The 12,579-nt window shown below is 44.0% G+C and overlaps 1 protein-coding gene and 1 long non-coding RNA gene across 2 annotated transcripts in view; both read right to left on the bottom strand.

Annotated features, from left to right (window-relative positions):
- The window catches only part of LOC310756455, a 351,789-nt gene that overhangs the window by 31,747 nt on the left and 307,463 nt on the right, over nucleotides 1-12,579 (bottom strand). The window lies entirely within an intron of this gene.
- FANCF (FA complementation group F) lies at nucleotides 4,281-8,924 on the bottom strand. Its single transcript, XM_083624138.1, has one exon. The coding sequence runs from the start codon at nucleotides 7,226-7,228 to the stop codon at nucleotides 6,206-6,208; it is 1,023 nt and encodes a 340-aa protein (XP_083480264.1). The 5' UTR covers nucleotides 7,229-8,924; the 3' UTR covers nucleotides 4,281-6,205.

Raw genomic sequence — 12,579 nt, 5'->3', positions numbered from 1 at the left:
GTCCAGTTGGGTATCTTTAGGGGAAGAAAAGGCTCAGGAGTAAACCCTACACGAATCCAGGGTGGAGTCCCTAACACACTTCGATGGTGCCTTGTACGTCTCCTTCTGGCAACTCCTGCAGCCAAGCTGGTACCAAATGTATTGCTCTGCTTTCCTTTGGAGCACATCCACGCAGCTGAGAGGGAGGTCTTGTTGTCTGGGGAGTGGGTGGCACCTCTAGGGGAGCAGGTGGCGCAGTGGTCTAAACCACTGAGCTTCTTGGGCTTGCTGATCAGAAGGTCAGCAGTTCGAATCTGCACAATGGGGTGAGCTCCCTTTGCTCTGTCCCAGCACCTGCCAACCTAGCAGTTCGAAAGCACACCAGTGCAAGTAGATAAATAGGTACCTCTGCGGAGGGAAGGTAAATGGCATTTCCGTGAGCTCTGTTCCGTTGCAGCAGAAGTGGTTTAGTCATGCTGGCCACATGACCCAGAAGCTGTCTGGGGACAAACACCAGCTCCTTCAGCCTAAAAGCGAGATGAGCACTGCAACTCCCTAGTCACCTTTGACTGGACTTAACCATCCAGGGGTCCCTTACCTTTACCTTTACCATGACCTCCATACACACTGCTCAGGCTTGCACTCCAGGGAGGTCATTTCAGTGATGCTAATTCAGTGGCTTGACTGAAATAGAGGCACATTCTATTGTCTCTTGAGGCAGGTGGATGCTAACAATAGCATTGAATAGCTTAAGAAATGATAAGCTAAAGAAATGCTCTACATCAGTGGTGCCCCCCCCAACTGACCACATGAAAATTGCAGAGGGACTTGGTGGACCACATGATGATTTTCTGCCTGTTTAGCCATTGTACTGCACTGTGCAAGATGCTTAAGTATGTATTGATTTTTTCCTCTTTTTAAGTGTCATGTCAGCCTTTCCCTCCTGCTTGAGACCTTTCAGTGTTATGCGGCCAGCTGTGGTTTTATTCCTCTGAGGATGCATGAGCCTCCTCTCTCTGCCACTTCCAGTTCTTTCCACCCACTTTCCAGGCATTCCGCTGGATCCAGGAATGATGGAACAGTTGCTGTGCTCCCCATCCTTCACCTGCACATAGCTCCTCTACAGTGGACCACCTGAATGAAAAACATGGCCCACTTGTGGTCTACAGACCACACTTTGTGAATCCCTATTTGCATACCACTAGAATAATCCACTAATTATTTTCCCAAATTGCTATGTCATGTCAGACTTGGAAAATAAGCAACCCAGAATGGTTCTCTCACATGGATACCATGCTCCCACTGCTTGCACTTGATGCACAAGAGGATGTCCTCAGCTCTCCCTCTCTCTCTCTCTCTCTCTCTCTCTCTCTCTCTCTCTCTCTCTCTCTAGTTACACTGGAACATCCTTAGCTTTCTCAGAGATATTTTGAAATGAAATGGGCACTTTAGGATGTTCACAAAGATATGGAATGTTCACAAGGATATGGAGGCGAAAATAAAGTTCTACATCATCTAGCAGTAGAAAGGTTTGTCCTGTTGCAGCCCAGTACATTTATTTGTCAGATTTGTACGTCTCCCTTCCTCCAAACTGAGGGTGGCATACCCACAATAACAACTTATCATCACAACCCTGTGAAGTAGACTGGCCAAGTCACAATCTCTCATACTACGGTCATGGATTAAGTTCCATTGCTGAACATACTTGATTCTCTTACCTACACCTAAAACACAGCAGCCCAGCCACTTCCCTAAAGGAATGCTGTTTGTTAACATCTCAATGTTATTTTTGCGCTCTTATTGTGGTCAAACTATTGGCAACCTGTTCTCCTTCATTCCTTCTTGCTTTCTGCACCCTCCTGTGTCTGGTTTTATTTAAGATTGTAGGCTTGCTAAGAGAGATTCCATTGCATTCTATTTTTTTTACAGTGTCTAGATTTTAGGCACTTTAGTTAGAAATAAATCGCATGTCCCATGCCATGTGCAAAGCAGCTTCCTTCATGATGGTTTGGCTAACTGCAGCTATGATGATAGTCCAGGGGAGAGATTCATCAGAAAACACAAGCAGAATGTGGGAGGTGTGGAGAAAAGGAGAGGCTTCTAAGGTATGTAGACTTTAGCCCTGCCAGGAGTCTGATTCCTGCCCCAAAGGGGGAGAAATGATCTGGTAAAGAGGAACTTTCCTACCAATGGAAATAATATGTGCTTGCATCTATGGCTGCAGAGAAGGAATGTATGTGATTCTGCCTGCTCTGTCCTGTAGTGGAAACAGCCCAACAGTTTTGCTTTGGTATGAATCTATTCTTATCTCTAATATGGATAGGATAGTGGGATGTCACTTCTTCACTGTTCTGTTTGCAGGTTTAAAGCACATACATGCAGAGTTCAAAGTAGATATGGTGCCATAAAAGTAAGCCAGCCCAAACCATCAGTTTATACCAGTTGTTTTGGTGCATCATGGATTTGCTTTTTATCTTCCCTGTAGTTGTTACATGATAAGCATAAGGGAGATTCAACTTCTAAAAACGCAGAATAAAATTACAAAGCTCTCATAACATATTATGGACCCGTTCTGAACTCAGCAGCTTTCACCCCAGTATTAAGACTAATGAGGCTGTAAGAGACAGCAGTACACACATTTAATTGTCAGCAGCACGATAATTTAAATCTCATTCCCTTAGGGCTCTCCATCTTTTCTCAGCTGAAAGGGCAAGCATAGCCCATTACAACATTAAGCAGCTGATGAATGACCTTGTTGTTTCACTTGTGATTCACGATTGATCATATCCAATTAAAGCCCAAGAGAAATCAATTGTTCCAACCTAAACCATTTACATTAATAAGAAATTAATGAATTTACTAACCTATAAAATTTATGCATGTGTGCATTTTACACACAACCCAAACATACCACTTTGCTAGAAATAAGTGATGGAATTATTTAGCTGGAATGGCTGTAGCTCCATGGTAAGAGCATCTGCTTTGCAAGCTGAAGGTCCCTGGTCCAATCCCCAGCATCTCTAGACACAGCTGGTAAAGTCTCCTACTTGAAACCTTGGAGAGTGCTACCAGTGCAGACCAGGGCTGCCTAACTGGCCCTTGGAATTCTTCCCAGGTTACACCCCTTCTGGACCCTGCTTTGCATGCCAAGTGTTTTGATGTGGCTGGAATATGTTATCAAACTCCAATAATGCCTATTGCTTGCCTGGATAGAGAGTACATGTGAAGAAACTAACCTACTGCATGTGAAGAAACTAACCACTCTTGTCTCTGGCCCCATCCAGCACTGGCATGTGTCCCTCACAAAGTTGTGTAGAAGGAAATGCAGCCCTTGGGCTGCAAAAGATTCCTGACTCCTGGTGTAGACAATACAATACTGACCTAGAGGGACCAATGGCCCGATTAGGTATGAGGCAGCTTCCTGTTCTTCAGAATGATTCTTTAAGGGATCATGTTATGGCTTCTGACATGGTGGTATGGCAGAATAAAAAGGCTTAGGCTACACTTACCTGGGAGTAAACCCACGAATAGAATTGCATTGCTAATCCTCTAATATTCTGCACTCAAGGCTAGAAAACTATTTTTAATAACATCATACTTAATTAGTGCTTTTTTGAAGCCAACAAATTAGCAACTGTATTGAACTCATAGCTCTGTGGGTTGATAGCTATGTAACCTTTCCATAGTGTTACAACTGCAGTGAGACTTCTTTACAAGCTCAGCATCTCTCTCTCTCTCTCTCTCACACACACACACACACATGGCACTAACTGAAATGATCAGAGTAGCTTTAAATCTAGGATTTATGCCAAAGAAAGCGAACTGGCCATACCTGAAATTGCCACAACTTTAACCAAATCTCCAATAGATTGATAAAGCACCAAAGCTGCAAACTTATACCAGGGGACTGTGTCCCACTGAACTCAGCGAAACTTCTCTTCTTTTTTTAAGTGAACATGCTTAGGGATGCTGAATAGATCCAATGTGAAACAGCAGCTATAATGGAACACTTTCAAAAAGTAAAGCACTGATATGCATCAGTGAACCACAGAGCAACATGTATATTTACTCATAAGTAAACCCTACTGAGTACTATTTGATTAGCCCTTATGAAAGTGTGACTATGATAAGCCTTCTTCTATTTGCAAGACAGAGTAGTTTGTTGGCTCGGATACTGAAACAAAATATGGTTTCCCAAGAACAAGAAAGTATTTTTGTGGAGTGCCCAAGAGGGAATGGCAGCCCAAGACTTCTGTCAGGCATGTTCTGATAGTGGACAAAGATACGTCACTATAGGAGTATAAGGCTTACAGCATTTATTTCTAATCTCATTACTTGGATTCAAAAAAGTCAACTTCTGTCTATTCCAAGTTAACACATATGTATTCCTTCTATTGGCACAAATACAACAAAGGCAACAAATCATTGGGCATAAGTAGACACAAAATGGTTACATTCTGCTTTGAGAACTTCTGCACTTTTGCCACTATACATAAGAAATTGATTGGAACCAGTTCTACACTAATAATTTCTCGTACTTAGATGGTTCCTTTTTGTAGCTCAAAAATACAGGTTTTGTTTAATTTCTACCCATCTTTCCTCACACAGAGAGTACAATTCAAATAGCATTGGCTTAATATCTATTATATACACAGGGTGGTATTCTACTGATTTTACTTAGAGTAGATCCATTGAAATTAATAACCCTAACATAGTCACGTTCACAAATTTCAATGGGTCTATTGAGTAAAAATGAGTCAAATACCACCCACAAATTTCAGATGTACATGGCAAATGTTTAATGTAGAGCTTGAAAACCTGAATGATGTGACCAGTCTCTGCTGTGTTACTATTAATGCATATATCAGTTTGAGACCACTGCATCGGACCTATCCATAGAAGTCAGATTATTACATGGAAATTCAAAGTTGTATTATAATAAAGACATAATTAGGAACAAGTATTTATAATTTTAAGCAACTAGAACCAAGCAAGGAAAGACTTCCTGACCAGCCTAACAAGCAGGGATATTTTCCAATATTGCAACTGCAGACCATCAACAATACAAGGAAAATCAAGGATCGTAACGATTTCTACACAAAGACCCCTTAAATATAGGCAATAATCATGCAAATTACACATGAACACACATATGTGGTAGCAATAGCCTCATTTTTAGTTTACTGAATGTTGAAGTTCTGGACTCAATTGGCTATGGTCACCAAAAAAACAAAACAAAAACAAAACAGTGAAAAAGACTATGGGCCCACATGTGGCTACTCTATGGACGTAAGAGGAAATCTCTTAAGTGGACCTATCCAATACAATATGTCAAAACAAATCAGTGTTTTGTATTTGTAGAAGAGCATTGACAGGAGACACACTTCACACTGCCACAGTATGTTTTACAAGAGGTTCTTCACCTATATCACTGCTGACAACCAAAATATGAGTCAGTTAAGTCATGAATACTGATTAAGTTGCTGATAACTGACTGGGAAATACAACTACCTCAGGTAAATATTCCTCCCTATGTCTAGCCAAGATTCACAAGCTCAATAGCAGAGCCTACATAGCAATGTCCACAGTTTATCAACATGCAGAGTACTACTTGTGTGAGCTTTTAAAAATGTCTAGTGCTGGGTAATTTTGTAACAATTTGTGATTGCTCCAGAATTCAGGATGCAAATCTTTATTCTAATCTTCTGGTAGACATAGCAGTCTCACCTACACATTACATAGACATACAAAAAGGACAGGAAGCCATGTTGTCTCATTAAGAACATTTCAGTTTGACAAGGACCTAAATGTCAAAACAGTGTTCTGCAGAACTCAAATGCTTGCACACTCTCTTGCATCACTTTGGTTCGTCCTAATAACGTTTACACCTACATAAATCACTAGCATTGCATCCATAATAATGTGATTTTCAACATGCACTTTTGAGCATGTAAGGTGCAACTAGTACTTGTTTTTTATATGACAAAGCACATGAGGGAGAATCTATTCTATGTAATTTAATTGCATGTTACACTTGGGAGTGAAAACCTAAAACTGAGAATACATAGGAACACATTCCTTTACATGAAGCAATCCTCTGCTGGAAAACAAAACAAAAAAAAGAGTTAAGGCACTGGGAACCTCGAGGCCACTTGATCTTAAGTGAGTAGTTCTGAATGGAGAATCAATACAAAGTCATCTTTCCTTTAGGTACATTGTTTGTTTTTCATTCTAGGTTTTCAACTGATTTGGCTGACGGGGGAAGGCTTCGCGCGAGCTTTTCCTTCCAAGCAGACGCCTGCACGTCCAGCAGGAGATCAGTCCAAACACTCAGGCCTCGTACTTCAAAGCCCCCATCCTGGGCTTTCAGGTCTCTGAGCTGCGCCAGCACAGCGCTGCGTAGAGGCTCCGGCCCTTGGCAGAGGCAGCCGACACGCTCCCTCACCTCCTGCCAAGGCGCCGCCGCGCCTTCTTCTAGGCCGCCGTCCCCCCACTCCCCGCGCAGCGGGTCGTATCGGAGCCGGCTCCCCCAGGCCTCCAAGAGGCTCAAGTAAGGGGCGCGCAGCTCAGGGTGGCGGCTGCAAAGCGAGGCCGCCCACGAGGCCGGCAGCAGGCGGAAGAAGGCGGCCAGGCGAGGCTGCTGTTGCTCCCTCAGCAGCCAAGGGAGCAGCGCCGCCCTGGCTTCCGCTTCGCCGCCGGGCTCTAGCAGCGCCGCCGCCACGGCCCTGTGTAGCGCGGGGCCGCAGGGCAGCTGCTCCAGGAGGGCGCCCTCCTCGCCGCCTTCCTCCCGCAGCCGCGCCAGCAGCAGCTGCCCCTGGACTCTGACCAGAGGGGCCTCGTGAGGAGGAGAAGAAGGAGGCGCCGAAGGGAGGAGGAGCTGGGCGGCCGCCTTTCGCCTCGCCAGGCGGTGGGCGCGGAGCTCCTCGTCCTCGCCGTGCAGGAGGGCGCGCAGGAGGGCGCGGCAGGCGTCGGAGGGCAGCGCGCCGTTCTCCAGCAGCGCCAGGCCCAGCAGCTCCGGGCAGCGCTTCAAGTGGCCGAGGCCGAGCGGCGCTCCCCGGCTGCGCAGGCGCCGCTCCACAGAGGCCCAGATGCCGCGCTCGGGCGGGAGGCGGGCGTGCAGCCCCTGGAAGAAGCGGCCCCAGCTCAGCGCCCGGCGCACGGCCGCCGCGTCCCAGCCTCGCACCAGGCCCGAGCGCGACGCCGCCAAGAGGCTGGGTAGCAGCTCGGCTTGAGAGAGGAGCGTCTCCATGGCGACGGGCCCAGCCGGGGAAACAGCAGATACTCTTGCCTTCTTTCCTTGGCGCCGCCGGTTTGAACGGTGGAGAAGCCCGCCTTCACGTTCGTGAGGCTAGCCAATCAGAAAGCAACTCTTCCCTGGATTGCTATTTGGCGTTGGAAACGCCACTCTTTCTGTTTAAAGCAGGGTTGCCACGCCTCTTTCTCTGCTCTGTAACTTGATCACAGGACAATTCTGTCTTTTTTTCTTTTTTTAAGGACCTGCGAAGGCTGCAGGTCAGGTGGCGGAGACCAGATGTTCCAGGACGGCACAAAGCTAGAGGGTTGTTGTGCAAGAGATAGATTATTTGAGCCTCGTTCCAGTAAATCTCCTCTGTCCCTACAGAATCCATGTAGAAGGACCTGCTGTCAGAGCCCCATTTGAACTACCGTTGAGTTTCTGGTTTGTCTACCTGGCTCAGAAAACGAGGGGAACAGTCGCTGCATCCCCGAATAGTGCACTTGAAAACTAACCCCAAATTGCGGAGGAGACAGCTACTGACTGTGGGCGACCTGCTGTTAGATTTTAATAATAATAATAATAGGGATCAAAGAGCCACTCGTTCAGATTAGCCCTTACATTATTCACCAGCAAGCCTTACTGATGGTCCTCTGAACAAGTTTGTGTGTGGCACATACTCAATGCCAACTTTTCACAAAGTTCTCCCCCCTCCACCTTCCCCTAAAACTGCCAGGTCAGTGTTATACACTGTGTTTATCATGTGTGCTCCATGTAGCCACATGTTTATTGAGATGGACAGCAGTGGTGTAGCATCATTTTATGTGCCTTACAACATGAAGATTAACATACAGTAATTAAAATAGTAGTCATGAACAATAAATAAAACACATTAAAAAGTACACACAAAAATTGAACAGAGTGTTGGTGCGAGTTGTAATCCAGGAAGATCTGGAGGGCCAATGGGTGTAGCCAGGGGGGGCAGCTGCCCCCCAATCAAGTAAATAAATAAAAAATACAACTAAGTGAGGTTCTGCCTTCCCTAACATGAAGCCTGGCTATGCCCCTGTGGAGGGCCACAGGTTCCCCATCCCTGTGACAGTGAAACAATTGGGCATTTTACAGTACCTCTTTTTAAATTTAGTATGAGCTGCATCTATTAAAGTGCAACTGAAACCCAGTTTTAATGGGACTGCATCAAGTGGAAGTTGTAGTCCAAAACATCTGGAGGGCTCTGGTGACTGTGAAGGCTGCTCTTAAGATTTGCTAGCCAATGCTTCAAACTGACCAGATCATTTTTTGACCTATTACAGTCTCTGAAATGAACCCACTCCTGATTTCAATTATGAAAAAGCTTCCCTCCCCCACAAGCTTCCCTGTAGTTTCATTGTTGATTCTGACCTTCCTTTCAAAACACACATAGAGAATATTCAAGTGTAAACAACAAACTACATGTGTAGTTCTGTGTTGAATGACATATAGTCATGGGGAACTTCTGGCCCTCCAGATGTTGTTGTACTCCAACTCCCATTATCTCTGGTCACAGTTTCATCACCCCTGATGTACAGAACCCTCTGCAAGAAATTTGAAAAGGGGATCCTGTCCCTTTTCTCATAACTTCTGGTTTAATATGAGAAAACCCAGCCATTTAAAATGTTTGTGCTGCCTTCACAACTGCTTGAATGCCTGCCAAATGTGTGAAATTTGATCAATAAAGGAGAAAGTACTCTTTTGTTAGATAATGTGTGTCCCTCAAGGGAGTCATTGGATTAGAGGCCTCAAAAAACCAATTCCAAGCTATAAAAAGGAAACACTCCGGTATCCCAGTGAACTATAACAGCAGAAGACTGCTGTGCACAACTTCATAGCTTCATTATTTTGCTTGAGTTCTGCTTTATGTTAAACTCGGGTTTCAAACAAAATATCCACATTATTTTTGGACATATATATGTCTCATCACTTCTGTTCATAAGCCAACAGAATCCACCCAGAATTTAAACTTGTCTGACAGGTTCTTTATAAATGAGTGCAGTGGCATGGAAACTGTGGCTTCTTCCCACACAGCCATGGTAATATTTGGAAGCAGAGACCATATGGCTAGACACACGGCACATTTTCACTCATTTATTGTTCTCCCAGCCAGACAACAACTAAGCTGCAAGAGACCCTTGTGATCGGCCCTGCCCACCTTTTCTAGTTTCGAAACATTCCAACGTAACTTAGGCAAAATGATAGGAAAGTGACCTCTGTTCTGCTTTTGATACGTAAATATGAAGCAGCCCCAACTCCATCTCTCCTCCCCCAGACCAGTACAATATTTGTATTAAGAAAACAAGAAGGAATCGCTTCTTCTATATACCCTGTTGCTGTGCAGACGGCTGCTTTTTCAGTTTAGGATTGCTTTTGCCATACCCTCTAAGTACTAAATAGAAGAACATGTGTAGATGAGTCTATAATATTTACTTGTAAGTAGGGCTGTGCACACACTTCCATTTACTGTGCATCTGCTTTGGGAAGTAATGCAAGACACAACAATAGCCACAACCCAAATATATCCTGCCATTTCTTATGGAATACAGTTATTCCCCGAATGATGAGTTATCCCCCAAACCAGCTTCGATCCAAATTGAGAAAAAGAATGCCTAGCTGTGTTTTAAGTTGGCAACATGTACCTGCCAACCTAGCAGTTTGAAAGTACGTCAAAGTGCAAATAGATAAATAGGTACTGCTCCGGCAGGAAAGTAAATGGTGTTTCCGTGCACTGCTCTGGTTCACCAGGAGCAGCTTTGTCATGCTGGCCGCATGACCCGGAAGCTGTCTGCAGACAAACGCTGGCTCCCTCGGCCAGTAAAGCGAGATGAGTGTTGCAACCCCAGAGTTGTCTGTGACTGGACTTAATGGTCAGGGGTCCCTTTACCTTTTACATAGCCCGAGTCCCACGGTGTTCAATATATTCCAGTGCCATTTAGTATAAGCAACATAAGGCATCCTTCAGAGTCAGTGATCACTTTTGAAAATCTTGGTTTTTTTCAGTAGATTTGAAATGAGGAAAAGTAAACAAGTGTGTTCTGATCCATCAGCCAAACATTAATTCATTCAGAATGGTCTTGAAACAAAATTGTATATTAGAGGCTTGGAGTGGAGTTCTTAACTCCTTTTTTATGTGTGAGACAAAAGGCTTTTTCCTACACAGGAGAGGTTTGACTTGGTATTAAAGTGATATTTTTACACTAGAAAGTGTGATGTTTTTACATGTATAAAATTCTGTGCAGGGCAACTGTGACTTCAGCAGAAAGCTGATTGCTTGGTTATTGCCATAAAATTTTGGGGAAGATAGTTTGAAGTTCATTCATTGGCAACTAATGGCTGGACAGTCTCCTCCACCTCCCACTCCAATGGGCAATTTACAGATAGTTTGAATCTGGAAGTGAAAGACAGCAGAGTTTAGAGCTATGCATTTAACTTGCCCAGTTGATTCCTGATTGGACTATGGGGATCCACACTGCTGGTTTGGAAATCTAATGGACGATCAGGATCAGTGATTTTGCTGCCAGCTAAAAGTGTCTGCTTGCTTCCACTAGTGTATTTGTGCATAAAATGAACATTACAAAGATACCACAAGTGGCCACATTCTTTCTTATGAAGGAAGCTAAATGCTGCGGAATTGCCCCTAGACTTCTTACTAGCCTGGGGGAGATGGGAGCATCTGAAGATTCTTATGGCACAAGCTACTTGGATTTTCTTCTGTGTCTGCTCATACCGTTTGAGTTTCTTTCAGGCTAAATGTCCTGATACTTCACAGCTACCTTGATAGAATCTGTGGTTATGTGTATATGCTTATACGCTCTCACACACCCCACCCACAGACACAAAGAGACAGGATTTTTTTTCTTTATTAATCTGCAATAAGTTTCTAAGTGTCTGTTGTTTCCATTTTCATTTCTCCAAAGCTTTTTATGTGCATTCTTCCAGCACATTTCTCATTATTCTCTCAGTCTTTCCTCTGCTGGATAGCTAAGCTTTCCAGACATATAACCTGAAATGTCCTGGGAGAATTTACATAAAAACAATAAAGCCAAGGAAATGGAAACCACAGAATATATACACCAGTTTTTCAGCCTTTGCTACGGAGCACATTGGTTCTTGTTTGCTGGGGAATTCAACTTTCCATATTAACATCCATTCACTATGGGGCAAATGTACAGAGCAAGGGATGGCTGAAATCATTTGAGTTGGCATGTGTTTCATGACTTAAGTGAATACTCTGAATTTGGTGGCAGGGCTATTATGTTAATCTCATTAACCATAAAAAGAGTATTATGTGCACAAATCCTCACACATCAAGAAGAGTGCTCTGTGCAAAATCATCCAAATGGTAGGATCAAGCTAATGCACAATTTAAACAAGAAAAAAAAGCATTCATCTGTTCAAGGAAAGCTGAAATGTGCCTGCAAAATCTAATGGTGTATTTGATCATTCTAAACCTGAAAGTTTTGGAAACAGAATAGACTGTGTGAATCAATATAGCAATACAGATACTGGGATTGGCATAGGCATAGAGAGCTTCTTAGCCAAAATTGCATGGGAGGGTGATTGGGTCTGCCCCTGTCATGTCTAGAGCTGGGGGCTGGGGTGTCATTTAAAATACAGCCGTACCTTGGTTTTCAAACAGAATGCATTCCTGAAGTCCATTCGACTTCCGAACATTCGGAAACCAAGACACGGCTTTTGATTGGCTGCAGGAGTGTCCTGCAGCCAATCAGAAGTCGTGGAAGCAGCGCCGGATGTTCGGCCTCCGAGGCAAAGCTTGCAAACTGGAACAACTCTTTCTGGGTTCGAGTTCCAAGCTGTTCGTGAACTAAGCTGTTTGAAAACCAAAGTATGACTGTACTTTCAACTTACATGAGGGTTATGTTCCAGGGATAGTGCGTAAAGCCAAAATCGTGTATAGTCAAAACTCCAACGCCTTCCCAAGGCCACTGAACACTTTCCCTGTGCCTCTGAACACTCTCCAAAGGTGAGCTCAATGGCAGGTAGGATTGTTGACTGTAATGTAATGTGCACTTTGCGGGTTACGTCCTCCTATCATAGCAAGGGGCAGTTCATTAATTTGCCTCTTTGCAGATACGTGAAGCAGAAGGCAATACCAAGTGCTTGTCTGCAGCGAACCAGACTTCTGAATAGCATTTCTTTGTTCATTACCATAAAAACATAGTGTTTATGTTTGTAATACTGCAAACACCAAGTGTTATGGACCTCTCCACAATTCTTTTCTTGAAGTACTCAAATGACCATATAAATACAATTATTCCATGTTGTTGTTGTTTAGTCTTCTTAGTCATGTTCGACTCTCCGTGGCCCCATGA

The sequence above is a fragment of the Podarcis filfolensis genome, assembly GCF_964270895.1.
Source record: "Podarcis filfolensis genome assembly, chromosome: 1".
Classification (NCBI taxonomy): Eukaryota; Metazoa; Chordata; class Lepidosauria; order Squamata; family Lacertidae; genus Podarcis; species Podarcis filfolensis.
The sequence above is the reverse complement of the archived record's forward strand: the minus strand, read 5'-3'. Positions and strand labels throughout refer to the sequence as shown.